The sequence below is a fragment of the Mesocricetus auratus genome, unplaced genomic scaffold (genome assembly GCF_017639785.1).
Source record: "Mesocricetus auratus isolate SY011 unplaced genomic scaffold, BCM_Maur_2.0 Super-Scaffold_100007, whole genome shotgun sequence".
In the NCBI taxonomy this organism is placed as follows: Eukaryota; Metazoa; Chordata; class Mammalia; order Rodentia; family Cricetidae; genus Mesocricetus; species Mesocricetus auratus.
In genome coordinates, this window is record NW_024429191.1 from 32,744,233 (window position 1) to 32,764,232 (window position 20,000).

The 20,000-nt window shown below is 50.0% G+C and overlaps 1 protein-coding gene across 4 annotated transcripts; it reads left to right on the plus strand.

The window, feature by feature from the left end:
* Positions 1–9,121: 9,121 nt before the first annotated feature.
* On the plus strand, positions 9,122–19,081 carry Shroom1 (shroom family member 1). 4 transcript variants are annotated; one of them, XM_013111790.3, is made up of 8 exons: positions 9,122–9,243; positions 15,043–16,024; positions 16,102–16,157; positions 16,683–16,898; positions 17,066–17,677; positions 17,767–17,902; positions 18,028–18,315; positions 18,414–19,081. In XM_013111790.3, exons 2-8 carry the CDS (start codon positions 15,086–15,088, stop codon positions 18,744–18,746), a joined length of 2,580 nt encoding a protein of 859 aa, XP_012967244.1. In that variant the 5' UTR covers positions 9,122–9,243; positions 15,043–15,085; the 3' UTR covers positions 18,747–19,081. The 4 variants fall into 4 exon arrangements, with proteins under 4 accessions (XP_012967244.1, XP_012967246.1, XP_012967248.1 ...); XM_013111792.3 differs by having other exon boundaries at positions 18,028–18,309; XM_013111794.3 differs by having other exon boundaries at positions 18,028–18,300.
* Positions 19,082–20,000: the final 919 nt, after the last annotated feature.

The following is a 20,000-nucleotide window of genomic DNA, read 5'->3' on the forward strand; positions in this document are numbered from 1 at the left end:
GCAAGGGGGAGTCAGAGGCAGGCAAATCTCTGTGAGTTCAAGGCCAGCCTGGTCTACATAGTGAGTTCCAGGACAGCCAGATCTACATAGTGAGATATCCTGTCTCAAAATAGTAGATAGATAGATAGATAGATAGATAGATAGATAGATAGACAGACAGACAGACAAATAAGTGGAACCAGGGAGGCAAAGTGGTGTATTCCTTTAATCCGAGCACTTGAGAGGTAGAAGCAGGTCAATCTCCACTACTCCAAAGCTAGCCTGGTCTACATGTTAAGTTCATAGTGAGACCCTGTCTCAACAACAACAATAAAACTAATAACTAACTGATTTTTAAAAGCATATTCCCCTTCAGGGCTGAAGAGTCTGCCCATGGGTGGAGCCACTAGGCTTTCCATAGTGACTGGTGCCAAGGGCAGAGAACTTACGGGTAATGGCTCCCAGTGGAGAGAAAGCTGATGTTGATGTTTTGGGGGGTGCTGTTGGGACATGTGTCTTCTGCTCCTCATATTCACTATCCGTCCACGGCCCTTGATAGTTGCTTGCTGGTTAAATAGCTCATATATTTAATCCAGTCACTTCTTCTTAGTGCCTAAAACACTGTATGGGCTTCCTTCAATGGTCTGTGTGATACATGCAGGCAGGTACAATATGCCTATCATAGCTTCTTAGAGGCCAAAGCCACCTTTGCAATGTTGTTACCAACTGGGAACTCACAGATGAAGCCCTTCTGGTGGGGCTGTGTTCCACACACATTCATGCAGCAAGTATAGATCCTGTCTCTGAGCCTATTCCTGCTGGACATGACTATTGTCCTTTGAAGTGTTTTCTAACAAGACAGACAACTGGATGAACGACCATGTGGTCTCCAATGTGGCAGTATTACTTCCTTTCTTATTACTATGATAAAAGGGGCTGGAGCGATGGCTCAGCGGTGAAGAGCACTGGCTGCTCTTCCAGAGGACCTGGGTTCAATTCCCAGCACCCACATGGCAGCTTACAACTGTCTGTAACTCCAGTTCTAGGAGATCTGACACCCTCACACAGAATATATACAGGAAAAATACCAGAGTTCATTAAATAAGTCTTTAAAAAATACCTGACAAATGCAATATAGAAAGAAAAAGTTTATTCTGCCTCACAGTTCAAGGGGATCCATTCCATGCTAGCCAAAAGGCTTGGTGGCAGGAAGTGACTTGTCACATTTCCTCCCCAGTCAAGAATCAGAGAGAGATTAGGAAGTAGGGGTTGGGCTATAAAAGCTCCAAAGGTGCCCCATGACCTACTTCCTCCAGCAAGGCTCCACTCCTAAGGGTTCCACAACCTTCCCCAACAATGCCACCACCCTGGGAGCAAGTGTTCCAATACCTGAGCCTGTGGGGACAGTTCACATTTAAACCGTAGAGGAGTCAGGGGGAATAGGGAGCAGAGGCTCCTACTTAGGGGTCTGGAGAAAGAATCCACTGAGGAGGGGAAGCTTGACTGGGGAATTGTGTAACTCAGTGTCATGATTGGTCATTACCAGCACCATTTGTGATAGAGGAGGGAAGGAAAAAGGAAGTTTAGCCCACAGCCAGGCCAAGCAGCTATGGGATGGGAGCCTGTCATGCTGAGTCTCTAAACAGGCCCACCCTGGCCGACACCAGCTTAGTCTCTGGGCTCACGTCAGTGTGAGAAGAAAAAGCAGAATCTGAGTTAACCTTCCTTGGTGCATGGGTAGGAAAAAGCAAGCATTGGCCACATTTTCTTGCCTTTGAATTTTGTGTTTATCAAGGGAAATCTTGTTTTCATTTTTTATAGCCTGTGTTTATGACTGTGAACCAGGAACTTGACCTCCTGGTGTTCTGCTGGCCCCCTGCTTTATCCTGTTTCCTGAGCTGCATGTTTTGAGGTTGTGTAAGAATCTTAAAGGGTTTGCAGCCACATCAAAGGGCAGGAAACCTACCTGAACCCCAAGGCTGCTGGGGCACATCCCTCCCTCTGGTGCGGTTTCCCCGCAGGGAATCCATAGCTCTACACACCACGACCTGGCTCATGTTCCTCCTCCCAACACAGGCATCAGAAGTCTTAATTCCACACAAGAAACATCATAGTTCGAAGCGTAGCCACCGGCTCTGCCAGTCCCATTCCCAGAAGGAATGTGTTACTCGTATTCTGGTGGCTCACAGAATTTACCAAAAGGCTAGAGACCCAGACCATGAAACTAACCAATGACCAAGCACAGCTGTGTAGAAACAGCAGGAGATGAGATCTACTCTGAGAGTGTCTCACTTGTCCCTGCATCACCATGTCACCAAGAGGCCAGAGCATCTTGTTGGCTAGACCTGGATATCAAGGTAGGAGGAGACACTCTGTCCTCATACAATCTATAATCTCTCTAAAAATGAGGTGCTCGGCCCTACTGGTGACCGGGGTGCGGGCAAAGTTGGGCAGTACCCACAGAAGACCCTCTTGTGTAAACCAGTGCCCAGTTGGGACACTGGACTGGGACTGATATTAGCCTATGTAGGGAGTGTACAAACCATTAACTGGTGGCCTACAGTGAGTGTAGAACCGGAGACCTACAGACCTGGAGACCTGGAGATCTGGAGATCTGGAGACTTGCAGACCTGGCTGCATATCCCAGTTCATCTTTGCCCAGCAGGTATGAACGGCTCCCTGTTTTACCAATGAGGAAGTGGAGGTCAGGAATACCGGGATATCTCCGGGGTCAGAGAGCTACTGGCATTCAAATTACGTGTGTTTTTCTGTGACCCTGGCTTTCCTAGCCCTGGGACACTGAGTTGTAGACAAAATGCCTGTTTTGTCCCTGCTGTATCATGAGGAATCAAGGTTGAGCAATGGACTGGTCAGCAGCTCCATCTCTGCCGAGTCTGCATAGCTGAGCTCAATTGCTCTTTGCACCAGAGTTCCCTCAGCGTTTCCCGGTTCATAGACACATTCCCCTTTTGTCTTGCTAGGTGATCTGCCAGGAGAGTCACCAGTGACTTGTAACCTTGTTTTATTTTTTGCTTTTTTCTGTGTGTGCGCGAGGGGCAGGGTGGTGTCTTTGCAACAGGGTCTGTCTATAGAGCTCTGGTTGTCCTGGAATTTACTGTGTAGACCAGGCTGGCTTCAAACTCAGAGGTCAACCTGCCTGTCTCCCAGTCTCTGGGATTAAATGTGTGTGCCAACACCGGGCTTATTTTTTTTCTCTTCTTGAAGCTCAAAAGGTACTAATTAGACTCTCTTTTTCTCTAGATGTGTTGGGGTGTGTGTGTGCTTGTGTGTGTGTGTGTGTGTGTGTGTGTGTGTGTGTGTGTGTGTATGTGTGTGTGTGGTGTTCACAATCACCCCTGGGATGGAAAATCTTAAAAACATTATCTGGAATGTAGGTCTGTTGTGGAGTGCTTGCCTAGCATGCATGACAGCTTGGATTTATTTCCAGTTTAACATAAACTGGGCATGGTAGCTCACTCCTGTAGTCCCAGCACTCAGGAGGCAGAGGATCAGAAGTTCAAAGTCTTCTCTGGCTACATAGAAAGTTCAAGGCCTGCTGTGTGGCGCTTGTCTTTAATCCCAACACTCAGGAGGAAGCAGCAGGCAGATCTGGTCTACCCTGGTCTACAAAGCAAGTTCTAGTACAGACAGAGCTACATAGTGGGACATTGTCTCAAAAAAAAAACAACAAAGAAAATAAAAAGAAAGCCCAAGGCCAGCCTGTGTTGGAGACCATATCTAAAAAAATAAAATAAAAAATAAAAATCCATGTGGACCATGATGGAAGCCAACATATTGGCATCTATGTTTCAGAGTGAAGTCTGACTAACTGCAGACCCTCTGTTAAAAGCAGAAAGGTTTCCCCAGCGAGCCTAGGAGGCTTTATTCATTGTTTCCAGAGCCAACAATCAAAATTCACCCCACAAGGACATGGCATGCTGTCCCGAAGTTCTATGCCAAAGTCCAGCACGCAGTTCTCATGTGCAGCCTCGGACCAGAGCCCCAGAACTGGACTGTTGTTCCTGGTCAACTGGGGCTTCAGCAGACAGAGGCCTGGGAGTTTTTGCTGGAACAGAAGGATGGGATTAGCAGAGGGGCTTTGAGGACATGACCCCATCTTTTTGTAGGTGGGAGTCTGCCCTCTCAGTATATAGATTCTGTGCAGTTCAGATTTGACTTGGTTTTCTCTTTGGGGGGGATGGGGGAGTGGCATTGAGACAAGGTCTCAGTGTAGCCTTGGTTGGCCTAAAACTCAGTATGTAAACCAGGTTGACCTTGAACTCACAGAGATCCACTTGCCTTTGCCTCCTGAGTGTTGGGATTAAAGGTATGGGCCACCACACTAGGCTTCTTTGTTTCTTGTTTTGAAGCAGAGTCTCATGTATTTCATGCAGGCTGGCCTCAAATGTTCTGTAAGTGACCATGAACTCTTGGCCCTCCTGCCTCCTCTTCCAGAACGCTAGGATTACAGGTGGGAGCCACCATGTCCGACTATGTAATCCTGGGAATGGAATCCAGAGCCTCGAGCATGCTAGGCAAGTACTCTACCAACTGAACTACATTCCTCAGCCCACAAATTAGTTTCTAATTTTGAGAACCACAATGAACTGTAGGGGATCTGAGTTTCATCTTGGTGCCAAAAGACAAGGAAGACAAAGTTGGAGCCACTGGAACTAGCAGAAGGCAGAGGCCTGTGCTCATCTGCCCTGTGTGTCTTCTTTTGTGCAAAAGCCTGTAGATAATGCCAGAATGAGGACAGACCAGGAAGATCCCAGGCCTGGGGCTCTGGGTCTGGCTGGAAGAGGAAAGCTGACTGTTACGATCAAATCAAACAGCATCTGTAGGGAAAAGGTCATATGTATGTACTCAGCATGAACCCAGCACTCCTTCTTTGGAGCTGCCAACCAAGCCTCACTCCGATCCTGGCTGTACGTACAACCATGGAGGATGACAAGCTCCAGTCTTCCTCCACTCTCTTCTTAGGTCAAAGCCTTATCTTTGGATAACTTTAGTGAATTGCGTGTGTAATTCAAAAGCAAAGAGACAGTTCAGTGGGTAAAGTGATTGCCATGCAAGCATGATCGCCCAAGTCTGATCACCAGCATCCACATATAAAGCTTTGGTGTGGTGGTTCACACTGGTAATCCCAGTAGTGGAGGGGCAGGGGTCAGCAGATTCCTGGGGTTTTCTAGTCAACCAGCCTGGACTAATCATTGAACCCCAGGACCTAGAGAGAAGCCTTGTCTCAGAAAATAAGAAACCACATCCAAGCTTGATCTCTGACCTCCACATGGACACACACACCCAAGGGCATTTAAAATATATACTAATTTATAAAGAGCACAACTGGGTGTGGTGGTGCATGCCTTTGATCCCAGCACAAGGGAAGGCTCAACAATTAATAGCACTGGCTGCTTTTCCAGAGGACCTGAGTTCAATTCCAGGCACCCACATGGTGACTCACAAGCCATCTATAACTCCAGTCCCAGGGGGATCTGATGCATTTTTCTGGCCTCCATGGGCACCACGGCATATATATGACAGACATACGTGTAGACAAAATACCTATATACAAAATAAAACAAAAATTAAAAAGAATGTGGTCCCAGCCAGGAGTACTGACACATACTTTTAATCCTAGTACATGGGAGGCAGAGGAAGCCAGCCTGGTCTATACAATGAGTTCCAAGACAGCCAGAGCTACACAGAGAAACCCCATCTTGGAAAAACAAACAACAAATGTGTGTGTGTGTGTGTGTGTGTGAGAGAGAGAGAGAGAGAGAGAGAGAGAGAGAGAGAGAGAGAGAGAGAGAGAGAGAGAGAGAGAGCACAAACAGCTGGGTGTGGTGGCTCAGCGCTTAGAAGCTTGTCTGGAGGTTCTAGCCTGTTAGTGCAACTGCTCATAGCCTTGATCAAAGCTTGTCCCCCCACCTGTGTGAGGAAGGGACATACATGAGGAAGGGAACATCTGCCAGCTAAATCAGCTGAGTCAACTCTGGTGATCAATGGTGTGACGGATGTCACAGCCAATTGCCCTCACATCCGTGGTTTAGCACTTGGGAAGCTGAGGCATGAAAATTGTGAAATCAAGGCCAACAAGGTCCTGGGACTGTTTCTCAAATGAGACAAAGAGTAAACATATTTGCCCCGAAGAAGTATTTACAGTTTAAGTAGCTACTTGGATATAAACAATGATTCATGTTTTGTTAGAATTTCAAAAATAGGCATTTGGCAGGAGAGATGGTTCAGATGTTAAGATCATGTACTGCTGTTCCAGAGGACCCAGGTTCAGTTCCCATCACCCACATCAATCATTTTACAACTGCTGCATCTCCAGCTCCTGTCTGATGCCATCTTTTGGCCACTGTGGGCATTGAACTCACACCATTCACACAAATATCCACGTAGTTACAAAATAAAAAGTATAGACAACATGATTTTGTTGAACTATTTCTGGATTGCTTTCTGTTGTTGTTTGAGTTTTGAGGCAGGCTTTCATGCAGCCCAGGCTGGCCTCAAATTCACTATGTAGCTGAGACTGGCCTTGAACTCCTCATCCACTGACTCCACCTCCTGAGTGCTGGAGTCACATGTAACTTTTAAAAAGTGGCTCAGCTGGAGAAAGACAGAAGCCATTAGACAGATTTCAAACAGAGGAGTTTTTTTATTAAGAGAAAGGGGTCATAAAAGGGGGAAAGGAGAAAGGGGAGACTGGCCTCCAGGGACAGGTGCAGCAGGAGAGAGGAAAGAGAGGCAGAGAGAGAGAGAAACAGAGAGGGAGGGGAAGAAAGAGGGAGGGGTGGGGTGAGAGGTGGGCAGGGCCCTTTGAAAAGGAACACAGTGAATAAGTACAGGTGTGCTCTTCATGGCTGCATGGGGGTGTATCCTGTCAGAACCTCAAAGGCAGGCAAGTGCAAATGCCTAAAAACTAATGGCACAGTTGTGCACCACCATGCCTGTTAAAAAGGCCTTTCTTTTTACAGTGCAGATGACAAGTGCCCAATCCAAGGCTCCTCTCAGTCTCTCTCTCTCTCTCTCTCTCTCTCTCTCTCTCTCTCTCTCTCTCTCTCTCTCTCTCTCTCTCTTTGTGTGTGTGTGTGTGTGTATGTGTGTGTGTGTGTGTGTGTGTGTGTGTATACATATACATAAGGTGGGCTAGAGAGATGGATGAGTGGTTGGGAGCGCTCGCTGCCCTAACAGAGAACCTAGGTTTGGTTCCCAGCTTCCACATGCCAGCTCACTACTGTCTATAACACTAGTTCCAGGTCAGCCTGGGCCATGGAAGGAAACCCTGTCTCATAAAAATGAAAGTCTGGTTGTCTCTACTGTTCTGTGGCTTAGTACTTTCGGAGGCTTGGGAGAGTTCTTCTCCAGAGCACCCAGACTTAGCCTAGGTTAGAGTCACAGAGCTTGCTGACCAAAAAGCTGATGGGTGGATGATGGGACCATGGTCGGTGTGTGTGCTTGGCATGCAAGCATGAGTAGCTGCATGCTTGCATCACACACACACACACACACACACACACATACACACACATATATGTAAGAGAGAGAGATTGGTTTTCAGGGGGAGGCTCCTTGGACTGGCAGCTGTAACTCCTGGATAGAGTTCTGGCTTCCAGTTATTATACAAGCAAGCCCCCCTTTTTTGCTACGATATCAGATTGAGGGACACAGCCTTGTCCCTAGACATGCTCAGACCTAGTCAGAGCAAGGTGGGAGCTGGAGGGGCTCAGCAAATAGCCCCAGCCCCTCCCAGGAGTAGAGCAGCTCTTGTCAGTGGGTACTCATAGACTTTTGGAAAGCTGGACAAGAGAGAGCACAGTGGCAGATAAGACAGATTTTTTAAAAATTATTTTTTGGTTTTTCAAGACAGGGTTTCTCTGTATTGCTTTGGAGGCTGTCCTGGCACTCGCTCTGTAGACCAGGCTGGCCTTGAACTCACAGAGATCTGCCTGTCTCTGCCTCCCAAGTGCTAGGATTAAAGGTGTGAGCCACCAGTGCCCAGCCTATTTTTTTTAATTTTGTGTGCATGAAAAAAAATTATGTACATGAATGTTTTACCTGCATGTATGTGCATACCCAGTACCTGCAGAGGCAGGAAAAGGTTATTAGATACCCTAGAACTGAGCCGGGCATTGGTGGCACATGCCTTTAATCCCAGCACTCAGGAGGCAGAAGCAGGCAGATCTCTGTGAGTTCGAGAACAGCCTGGTCTACAGAGCTAGTTCCAGGATAGCCCCCAAAACAATACAGAGAAACCCTGTCTCAAAAAACCAAAAAAAAAAAAAAAAAAAAAAAAAAAAAGATACCCTAGAACTGGAGTTACAAATGATTGTGAGCCACTGCTTTGGTCCTGGGAGTCGAACTTAGGTCCTCTGCAAAAGCAACAAGTGATCTAAACCACTGGGCTATCTCTCAAGGCCCAGCAGAGCTGTCTTTGGAGGGTGAGACGGTGAAGGAACTTTCTCGTCCCAGATGTGAGCCCATATGCCCAGGGCTCTGACTGGCTTGGGTCTGGTAGAGGGAGAATTGGGAAGCAAGGAGACAAAAAGACAGGAGAGGAGAGCCCGTGGGTCTGAACAGAGAGGTGACCATGTAGCCATTGTCATCTGAAGCACACACAGAGGAAGAGCATGAGGCAAGAGCCTGGGGCATATCTCTTTTCTCCACGGAGCTTAAGAGAACAGGCCAGGAGAGATGGTCCAGTGGATAAAGGTTCGTGTCACCAAGCCAGATCACCTGAGTTGGATCCCAGGACTCCACAGGGTGGAAGGAAAGAACTGAAGTTGGTCTCTGACCTCCACATGGGAGCCTACACACATACACACAGACACACACATGCACACACGCACGCACACACACCCACACTCCTAATAAGTAAATAAATTAACGTAATTTTTTTAAGTAAAAAGTTAAGAGGGAGGTGAGCTTTTGGTGTTCCTGGTAGAGACTGTGGGTGCTGAAGACTTGCCTACAGATCCAGCAGGGTTAGGAGCCAGTGAAATCGCCCTCCAGCTCTGGTTCTCTGCCTTGGTAAGAGGCCCGGGGGGTCCCCCGGAGTGGGACCACGCGCAGAATCGCACTAGGAAGGGGCGCGGCTCCCGGAGCCCCGCCGCCACTCGAGGCTCCCGCCCCGCCTTGGTCGGAGGTGGTGCCTCCCTTGCGGCGACCGGAGCCTGGAGGTGGCGTCGGGAGCTGGAGCCCGGGGCTCGGATGTCACCGCGCGGCCGGTCTGGAGCGCGTCTCGGGCTGGAGCCACAGGTAAGAGGACGCTGGGTAAGAGCTGAGCATAGTCCACAGGAAGAGGACCAGGACGGGAGGGTCGGGGCGGCGACAGTGGTGGCCGCGAAGCAGTCAGACAGTTGTTCCGTCTGTACCTTCCGACCTGGAGTCCAGTCTGGCTGCTCCAGCGGAATAGAACCCCTGTGCACCTTTCTTTACTCTTGTCCGGGCCTGGCCGGGGACAGAGCCGTCCATCTGGGCTCGCTGTTGCGGGGACGCACATAGTGGCATCCGCCTGGTTCTTAAGTTCGGTTGCTGGAGAATCCTGGTCCCTCTCAATCCTCGATTTTCTCGGTCCATGAGCCCCACAGGGAAGACCCAGAAATACGCTGGGACGAAGCCATCTGCTCTCCTAGTGTCTCAGGCGCCCACTCTCACCTCTCCATGTGACTCTGCCGCCATAGTGTGGTCCCGAGAGCTCGACTCCGACCCCCTTTTGAGCCCATTTGCCTAGAATTTGAATCTGGGTATGTTCTCTGTCCCTGGCAGTGACTGTCTGTACCCAAGTGTCACAGGCATCCTGTGATTTTTGTACACCTCCCGGGAGTAGGATCTCAGTAGGGGCTTCCCCAGGGCTTTAGAGACCAGCAGCTATGTCACAGACCAGTTGTTGCACAGGGGTGCAATGTCATCTAATGCCTTGGAGAATAGGAGGACAGAGAACCAAGAAGTTTGACAGAAAGCTCACCCATCAGGCCTAGCCTGGGGTGCTAGGACTTAAGATCTAGTCTTGAACCCCGGGGCTCTGACTCTGGGAGATTCATCCGAGTGCAGTTACAGCCCTCCACAGCACTACAGGAGGCCACAGGCAAGGAGTGGCCCTCACAGGTCCACACAGGAAGTCAGATGGGAGGTGGCCCTTGAAAGGACAGTTTGATTCCAGATGAGCGGTGAGGTTTTTTTGGTCCTGCACCTCTCCTGTCACCTACCCTGGACTAGCATGTTTTGCTTTGGTGTGGTTTTAACCCACTGAAACCTGTCTTCATCGAATTTTCCCACAAGCCTTGACTGAAGTCCTGGGTCTGATTGCTTGCCTGGGTCCGCCTTCCCTCGAGAGCACCAGACCCATATCCCAACCACTGCTAGACTTGCCGTGGCCACAGGAAAGCCCAGGTCCCCCAGAATGAATGAGTGCTGCACACTTGTGCAGTCTCCAGGGGCAGTCTTGTCCAGTCTGTGGAGGGTCGTCCTTGAGGTCTGGTGTTTCCACCCTCAAGAGCCTGAGCTCTGAACCCAAAGCACATCTCACTCGCTCTTTATTCTGGTGACAAGGACCTTCCTCCATCCCCAGGACCCTAGACTACTTTTCTAGCAAACTACACGGCAACCCCTGCTCTGGGGACAATCATGGACATTCCTTATTGTTTGCGCTCAGGCTCCAAGGCCCTGGATAGCACAAAGGGTACAATATGGGAGTCCTGTATGGATAGAAACCTTCTAGGACCAGCATCCTTAAGACAAGTTAGGGGCAATAAGAAAACACATATATGTACACATTTAATGGTTCATTGTTCATTGGTGTTTTCATCAATTACTGTATTTAGTGTGTGTGTGTGTGTGTGTGTGTGTGTGTGTGTGTGTGTGTGTTAGTACAGGCATATGTGTCACAGTGTGGTTATGGGAATCAATAGTCTGTCGTCACTTTCTGCCTTAGTGAGGCAAGGCCTCTGCTGCTACATAGTGTATTTGAGGTAGCTGGCCTGCAAGCTTCCAGCTGATTCTCCTATTCCTACTTCCTGTCTCATGCCTGGGATGCTGAAATTACCGATACGCACCACAGCATCTGACTTTTAGAAAGCATTTCATGTTATGCATATGTGCCCAGGTACATGCAATAGCCTTCGGAGGGGGTTTGACCATCTGTAACTGGAGCTCCAGTTCACTGTGAGCCACCATGTGGGTTCTGGGAACGGAACCCAGGTCCTTGTAAGAGCAGTCAGTGCTCTTAATTGCTGAACCATCGCTCCAGCCCCTGAATCTGACTTTTCATATGAGTCTTGGTGCTCAAACTCAGTGAACAGTTTTACCCTATGAGTTAGTTACCTTTCCATCCCTTAAGCTGTTTTTGTTTGTTTTATTTTTAAGATTCTTTTTTTTTTGGTTTTACGAGACAGGGTTTCTCTGTATTGTTTTGGAGGCTGTCGGTCCAGCCTTTATGGCCGGGCGTTGGTGGCCCATGCCTTTAATCCCAGCACTTGGGAGGCAGAGGCAGGTGGATCTCTGTGAGTTCGAGGCCAGCCTGGTCTACAAAGTGAGTTCCAGGACAGCCTCCAAAGCCACAGAGAAACCCTGTCTCGAAAAACCAAAAAAAAAAAAAAAGATTCATTTTTATGTTTTTATTTTTATGAGTGTTTTGCCTATATGTATGTGCATGTACCATATGCATGTCTGGTGTCCAGGGAGACCAGAAGAGGACATGGGATCCCCTGAAATTCTAGTTACAGATGATTACTAGCTGCCATGGCAAACTAAATCTGGGTCCTCTGCAAAAACAGAGGTTTTTCGAGACAGTGTTTTGTTTTGTTTTTGTGAAACAGTCCTGGCTGTCTTGGAACCCACTCAGTAGACCAGGATGGCCTTGGACTCACAGAGATCCATCTGCCTCTGCCTCCCAAGTGTTGGAGTTAAAGGCGTGCACCACCACTACCTGGCTCATCTTAAGGCATTTTTATCTGGTGATTAGAAAATCCTTTTCTTTTCTTTTTTATTTTCCTTTTCCTTTTTTGTTTTGTTTTTTGTTTTTGTTTTGTTTTTCTTGATAGGGTTTCTTTGTGGCTTTGGAGGCTGTCCTGGAACTAGCTCTTGTAGAACTCACAAAGATCTGCCTGCCTCTGCCTCCTGAGTGCTGGGATTAAAGGCATGTGCCACCACCACCAGGCTTAGAAAATCCTTTGTTTTTTTGTTTTGTTGTTGTTGCTTGTTTTTTGGGTTTTTTTTTTTTGGTTGGTGTTTCGAGACAGGGTTTCTCTGTGTATCTCTGGCTGTCCTGGAACTCACTCTGTAAACCAAGCTGGCTTCAAACTCAGAGGTTTACCTACCTCTGCCTTCAAGTACTGGGATTAAAGATGTGCATCATCACCACCCTATTTCATAGCTTCTTTTTAAAAAACATTTTCTTATTTAGTTGTGTTTGTGTGTAGGAAAGGGAGGGAGGGAGGGAAGGAGGGAGAGAGAGACAGAGAGAGAGAGAGACAGACAGAGAGAGAGAGAGAGAGAGAGAGAGAGAATATGCATGCCACAATAACAGTGAGCACATGGAGTCAGTTCTTTCTCCCACGTGTGTTCCCAGGATAAACTCAAGTTGTCAGGCTTGACAGCCACGTTACCCACCAAGTCATTTCTACAACCACAAAGCCTACTTTGAGGAAATACCTTTGTAGTTCATCACCTCTGCATTTTGGCAAGCCAACATAGACAGACATGGGTGGCATATGCCAGTCCATGAGTTGAGCTGAGGTTAGAAAGATTAAGGAAGTAGGGAGTGGGGGTGTGGCTTGGTTAGTAAAGTGCCTGCTGGACAAGCATGTGGACCTGACTTTGAATACCCAACACCCAAGTAAAGAGCAAGGCACTGTTGCTAAGTGTGGAGGGTGGAGTAGAACTGGGAGAATTCCTGGGACTCATTGGCCAGTCAGCCTAACCACATGAGGTTTAGTAAAAGAGCCTGTCTCTAGAAATGATCAGGCTTGGTAGCACACATCTTTAATCTTGGCACTTGGAAGGCAGAGACTTGTGGATCTCCATGAGTTCAAGAGCATACTAGTTTACTTAGAGAATTCCGGGACAGTCAGGGCTGTATAATTGGAGACCCTGTCTCCAAAAAAAAAAAAAAAAAAAAAAAAAGGATGGGGAAAGATATTGAGGAAGACATCAACCTTTGACTTCCACATATACACACATGTGCATACACACGTACACACACACACACAGGCATACACACATGTGCACGCACACACACAACTTCTTTTTGTTGTTTTGTTTTTCTAGATAGGGTTTTCTCTGTGTAGCCTTGGCTGTCCTGAATGTTGGTATTAAAGGAGTGTATCACCACTGCCCAGCTCAAAAAAAAAAAAAAAAAGAAAGCAAGAAAAAGTTTTAAAGAAAAGAAAGGTTAGAAAGAGAGAAAACTGGTGTCTGTCTATCCTTTTAGGCAGCAGTTCTCAACCCCGTGGGCTTGTCTTGCTGGGCATGAATAGGCACCCAGCATGGCCACATCAAGATGTCTGGCCCTAGGTCTAGTGAAGGTTCACTTCCCTCTCCGTTATAGGAAGGCTTTATGCGCCTGGATAATATATAGGACAGAGAGGTGGGTGTAGGATGACCCTGGATGCCTAGTGTCTGGGAAGCTAGAACGAGCCCTCTTTTGGACCTCATGCCAAGTGTGTACCTCCCAATCTCTATACCCCACCCCCAAACAGATTAAGAAAGACAAACATCCCCACAGATCTCCGAGCCTCAAAGCTGCTCTCAGGCAGACCCAACACAAGCACACAGGCCTTCCCCTTGCTCTGCCTCCTGGCACTGGGGAGGGATCAATTTCCAGCCAGTCCTGCTTGCCTGCAGGCTCTGTTTCTTCCTGATAATGCATGAGTAACCTGGTTATGTCCATGGTGGCCAGGGCCTCCTTGCCCATCCTGTTGCCTTCCCCCAGAAAAGGCTAATAAGGAGGAGAGAAAGGAGACACAAAACATGGCGCCTCCTCCTTTTCTGCCACCCCTCCAACAACTCCCCACACCTCTGTCCCTTCCCTTCCCATTCAGCAACTGTTTATTTAACATTGACTGCATGCCAGGACTGGTGCCAGCCACTGGGTGATAAATAAGGGCAGGATCTGTCCTCAGGAAGCTCAGGGGTAGGGATGAGAGGGGGAAAAAGCAAACAATTACAGAGAAGGCGATGAGTGACACTGGAGATCCCTAAGAACCCAAGACCTCCAAGTTGAGTCCTCTTGGCAAAGCATAAGGGAGGTGGGTGTCAGCTCATGGTTCCTACACAGAAGACAAGATTGCAAACCCACCCAGTGACTTATTTTGGAATTTATGATACTTAAAGGTGACTTATTTGCCATTTGGAGTTTGGGCTTTGTCGGGGAAGGGGGTGCCGTGGCAAGGCCTTTGGGCAGGGTTTGCCTCTAGGGAATTGATTTTGGCTGCAGTGATCTTGGAGGCATGCCTAGATTCCAGCCAGGCCTCTGCCACTTAGGACCGAGGGGTTTTCATCTGTAAAAAGCACAGAGGGAGATGAGGATTAAGATGAGTATTTATATGACACCTCTGGACCATAAAGGACCCATACTGGGGGTGGACAGAGATTGCGAAGCTGCCCTGGCTCCTGCCTTGCCTATTGTTCCCCTTCTCTGGGCTTCTCTGTGATCTCAGAACATTCTTGATCGTTGTTTGTGAGGGAAAGATCACACGGAGAAGCCAGGAAGTGGCCTGGGTGGGACTGGGGTTTGAGCATGCTCCTGTTCTCAGCACTGCTGGGGGTGCCAGGGGAGAGGTGCAGCTCGGGAAGGCCCAGGACCCAAGGCAAGGGAATGGGCCAGTTGCGTCAGAACTGACAATCCCAAACTCCACACTTGCGCTCTACAATGAGTCCTATTGCCCATGCCGTCTCAACCTCCGAAGTTTCTCTACCACACTGAAGGGTAGGAAGATGTGATAGCTAGGGACAGTCTGATCAGGGAGTGGATATATAAGCCCCCGGTTCTCTATGGTTTAAGAGAGCCAGCAGGCTGTCCTATTTTTAGTTTTACACTTGTTTGTTTGTTTATTTTAGCTTTCCACCAGGCCTGCCAGCCCCAGTCTCCAACTGCACAGCCATGGAGGCCCTGGGTACTGGGAGTGAGCGCACCTCCCCAGCCTCGGCCACTGGAAGCCTGGACATGCGACGGCTGTCCACCACGCGCTCCGACTCCGCCTACAGTTCTTTCTCCACAGCGTCTGGTGGTCCGGAGATGGACACACCGTCCCCTGGCACCGAGATCCTCCCTTACCTAGACTGGGACTATGTGCGCGTGGCTTTGGGAAGCCGATCCCCTACCCCGAAGGACACTACCCTTCCAACTACCCAGCAGCCAGAGCCGGTAGTCGCTGGGCACAGTGACCCGCGGCCCCCAGAGGCCCAAGGAAGCCCGAGGTCACTGAGCAGACAAGACACCCCTCTACTGTATGCGCTGGCCGCCGAGGCTGAGGCTGCGGCTCTCACCGCTGAGCCACCCAGTCCCCCAGCTTCACGGGACGCCTACCGCCAGCGGCTGCAGGGTGCGCAGCGGCGAGTTCTACGGGAGACGTCCTTCCAGCGAAAGGAATTCCGCATGAGTCTGCCCGGCCGTCTGAGACCCCGGCTCCCCACGCGACCGCCCATGCTGCATGCGCGCTCTGCCTCCAGCTGCCATGAGGGAGGAGAAGCGGAGGCGGCGGGCACCGCGGTCCCAGCGCTGGGTGCTGCTGCCCGGGGGCGTCTGGCCAGCCAGCAGCGCATGTGTTGTTTCTCCGAGCCAGGCAAGCTGCATCGCGTGGGCTGGAGCGGCGGGCACACGGGCGAGGGCTTGAGAGAGGCTTGTTCCACCCAGGAGTTGCAGCGTGGGGCGCACGCGAAGTCCAAAGGGCTGCAGGAGACTCAGTCCCTAAGCTCAGTGGAGCTGGACTCCCCGTCTGTGAATCTTGGCAATGGCTGTAGACCTGCGGGTCGGAGTCAGAGCGTTTCAATCATGGGTCCCCGCACGGGTTCAGAAAGGATGGTGGCCACCCCTATTCAGGTATGCGAGATAAAGGCTGGTGGGGAGGGCGGCATCTGGGAGACTGCTGTATTTCAGTCTACTCTTCCCCTTCCTAGGCTGTGCCTCAAAGGACGGAAACCCCCAGACCATTACTTCAGATGAAGCTTCCCAGGTGAGAGGCATGGGACTCTTCAGGAACAACGCTGTCTGGAGTCAACATTCACAGCTCTGGCTTAAAAAGGAATCACGGGTCCTGTATTCATTACTTTTGCTATTGCCGTGACCAAATTCCTAACAGAGGGGACTTAGAGAAGAAACACTTATTTTGGTTCGGGATTGAAGACAGTTGAGCCCATCATGGCCGAGAAGGCGTGGATTCAGGGAGCATGAGGTTTCTTGGGGAGCATATTCCTGCTGGTGCTCAGTTCTCTTTCTCCTTCCTACTTGTTGTTCAGTCTAGACCCCAGTCCATGGGATGGCACTGCCCACATTCAGGGTGGGTCTTCCCTCCTTAGTGACACCTCTCTGGAAACCCCCTCACAGTCAGTCACAGGTGTGTCTCCTAGGTGGCTCCAAATCCAGTCACACCACGAGGAGACAGTCTGCCTACCTCAGTTGGAGACTTCTGTCTTGCAAGTTGCATGCTCTGCTATTGCTATAGTGCAGTGGGAAGACACTCTTTTTCTGGTCACTATAGGGTTCCTGCCTCTAGGTTTGTGACTCAGAAGGAGGCTGCCATGGCATGTCCTGCAGAGGTCTTCCAGGGCAGCCCAGCTGGCTGTGGTCAGGGGGTCCCTGAGACCGTCAGAGCGTCTACTCCACACCCCTCCCTCCCCGATGATGATGTGTTCCTGGAAGAAGCAGAGACACCACCACCTCAGGATTCCCACGGCCCCCAGGGGCTCCCAACCAGGTGAATCCCCATTGTGTCCAAGCTCAGAGAGACACTCTCACCACACAGAAACATCTAGAAAATGCAGCAGGGCCAGGAACTCTCTCTTGTAATGCCCAGGTGGTGGGGATGGGGGCAGGCAGTCCTTGGGAAACCAGTTATTGTCTGAGCCTTTTCTGATTCAGTAGCTCTTCTAGGGATATCCATGCCTGTGACCAACGGAATGAAAATGACTTAAGCAAAAAAGCTGGCCAGATTACTGTCTCAGCAGAGAGCCCCTTCCGCAAGAGCCCAGGGACCACAGGAGTTGATGACAACTGGGAAGAAAGGGTGAACGGTTCTGTGGGTTTCTCAAGACCCACAAGCTGTAGCCCTCCTGAGACTACAAATGATGACATTCCAACTGTTCACACTGCTGGACCACTGACCATGGATCCCTCTACAGTTACAGAAGATAACCCCCTCAAGCCTCCCTCAGTCGATGGGCTGCGACCTTTAGGCTCTGAGAGTCCAGGGCCCCCTCATCACACTTCCCTGACCTGGGGCCAGCCTGCTCCTAAGCCAACCTGGCCTAGTCGGCATTTTGAGGAGCTGGTTCGGCAGCTGGCCAGACTGGATCCTTCTTTGAGCGACACTTTTGCTGCCCAACCTGGTCCAGAACTACCTCTTGGTCTGCTAGATGGGCTTTTTCCTGCCACAGAGGTCTGGGTTGCCATGAGGCCAGCCTGTGAGACCGCTGGAGAGGAGGCTGCTGGAGAAGAGGCCTCTGGAGAGGAGGCAGCAGGAGCTTCGGATGCAGGGTGAGCGACAGTCACTTAGGGACTCCTGCCTGAGTCTGAGTCTGTAGTCTAGAGCAGAAAAACTCAGAGAACTCTGGCTTTGTCCTCAGGTCCTGCAGAAGTCACTTTACCCAGGAACTACCGACTTCGGAGGCAACAAGATCGGAAAACACTACCCCGCACGCTGTGCCTCACCAGTCAAAAGGCCAGGGACTCCCAAAACCAAACAACACTCAGGCCAAGAAAGTGAGTCGGGGGTGGTGGGGAAAAGTGGGGCGGCGTGGGGGTAGGGGAGATGGGGAAAGCTTAATGTCTAGGAGGAGAACTCCTGAGCTCGGCCCAGTTCTTGAATACCTAGGCCCTCCCTGCAGGTGGAGCTAGCCCGCCTCCTGCAAAAGATGCTCCAGGATCTTCACGCTGAGCAGGAGCGACTGCGGGCGAAGTCTGCAGACTGGACCCGATGTCTTGGAGCTCTAGAGGCTGCAGTGAGCCAAGCCTGTACACCCCGGGAGCTGGAGCGGTTCCGTCGGTTCATGACTGATTTAGAGCGCGTGCTTGGTCTTCTGCTGCTGCTGGGTAGCCGCCTGGTCCGTGTGAACCTCGCCTTGGCCAAGGCAGGATCGGATAGCGACCCCGATGAGAGGGTAAAAGAGGTTGAGGTTTGGGGGAAGAGCTGGGTTTGGAGGGGCCTGCGGTCTTCAGTCAGGACCATCCCCGCAATATCGGTGCTCACTGAACCCTCTCCCGGTGCCTCCAGGCCTCGCTGCTACAGCGACTCCGGCTTCTGCAGCGACAGCAGGAGGATGCCAAGGAGCTGAAGGAGCACGTGGCTCGGCGGGAGCAAGCCCTGCATCAGGTGTTGGAGCGGGAGCTGCCCACAGAGCATCTGCGCTCCTATTGTGTGCTGCTGGCCGCCAAGGCCAGGATCCTGTCCCAACAGCGCAGCCTGGACGACCGAATCCGGTTCCTTAAGGACCAGCTGGATACCATCTGGAGCGACCTCAGCCATCATTCCCTTTCTCCCAGACTGTCCTGGGCCCCAGGAATCCGTCCTCTGGACAAACCACTTTTCCCTGCTACCGCTATCTAGTTACAGGTAGAGAAGGTGAGAAGTATTGTCCCAGCCTCACCCTCAACTGGGGTCATGCTTTTTTATATATATAGAGTTTTCCCTTGAGGGAAAAGGAGGCCTCAGACCAGGTCTCCCCAGGACACATCTTTCTACAGTGTTCTGTGACCTTACTCAAGCTTTCAATTACTTGGGAATTAATTTATGGGTCTTAAAAACTGCAATATTCAACCAGGTGGTGGTGCATGCCTTTAATCTCAATACTGGGAGGCAGAGGCAGGCAGATCTCTGTGAGTTTGAGACCAGCCTGGTCTACAGAGTGAGTTCCAGGACAACCAGGACTGTTACATAAAGAAACCCTGTCTAGAAAAACCAAAAACAAAACAACAACAAAGCACAAAAATAACAAACCCCCAAAACAACAGCAAAAACCACAACAAAACAAAACAAAAACTGCAGTGTTCAAACCCAGCCTGGTGGCATAACTGTGATTCCAGCTACATGGGAGGCTGAGGCAGGAAGATTTTGAGTTCAAGGCCAGGCTGGGCAACTTAGGAGACTCTGCCTGGAGAGATGATGGCCCCACAGTTAAAGCCACTTGCTGTTCTCCCAGAGGATCTGGGGTTGAACAGTAGTGTCCTGTTGTATGGCTCATACCATCCAGTCACAGGGAGGGGCTCTGATGGCCTCTGGCTTTCACACAGGCGGTGCACAGACACTCATGCAGGCAAAGCACCCCCAAAGAAAGAAAGAAAGAAAAATTTTAAGATACCTTAAAGAGGAAACTGCAGATAGAGCTGAGTTGGAGAGGGCTTGCTTGACGTGTGTGAGACCCTACGTTCAATCCCGGGTACAGCACCAACGAAAATAAAGCAGGACGCGTGGCTACAGACCCTGCACACTGCTCTTGTGGTGGCGAGGCCCTCTGCTGGAGTTGGTGGGAGGCAGAGGAGTCGAGATGGAACACTGCCGCTCAAGGTGCAAAACACTGTTGTGTTTTATTTTCTAATAAATTTTCTGAGAGAATCATGTGTGGAACAATCCTTCACACTGTGTGAATATGTCACTGAGAGGCAGGCGGATCTCTGTGAGTTCAAGGTCAGCCTGTTCGACAAAGTAAGTTCCAGAACAGCCAAGGCTATTACACAGAGAAACCCTGTCTCAACATAAACCAAACCATACGAACAAAATAATAAAATGTAAGAGTTAGCTAATAACAAGCCTGCACTATTGACTTAGCATTTATAATTAATATGAAGTCTCTACGTGTTTATT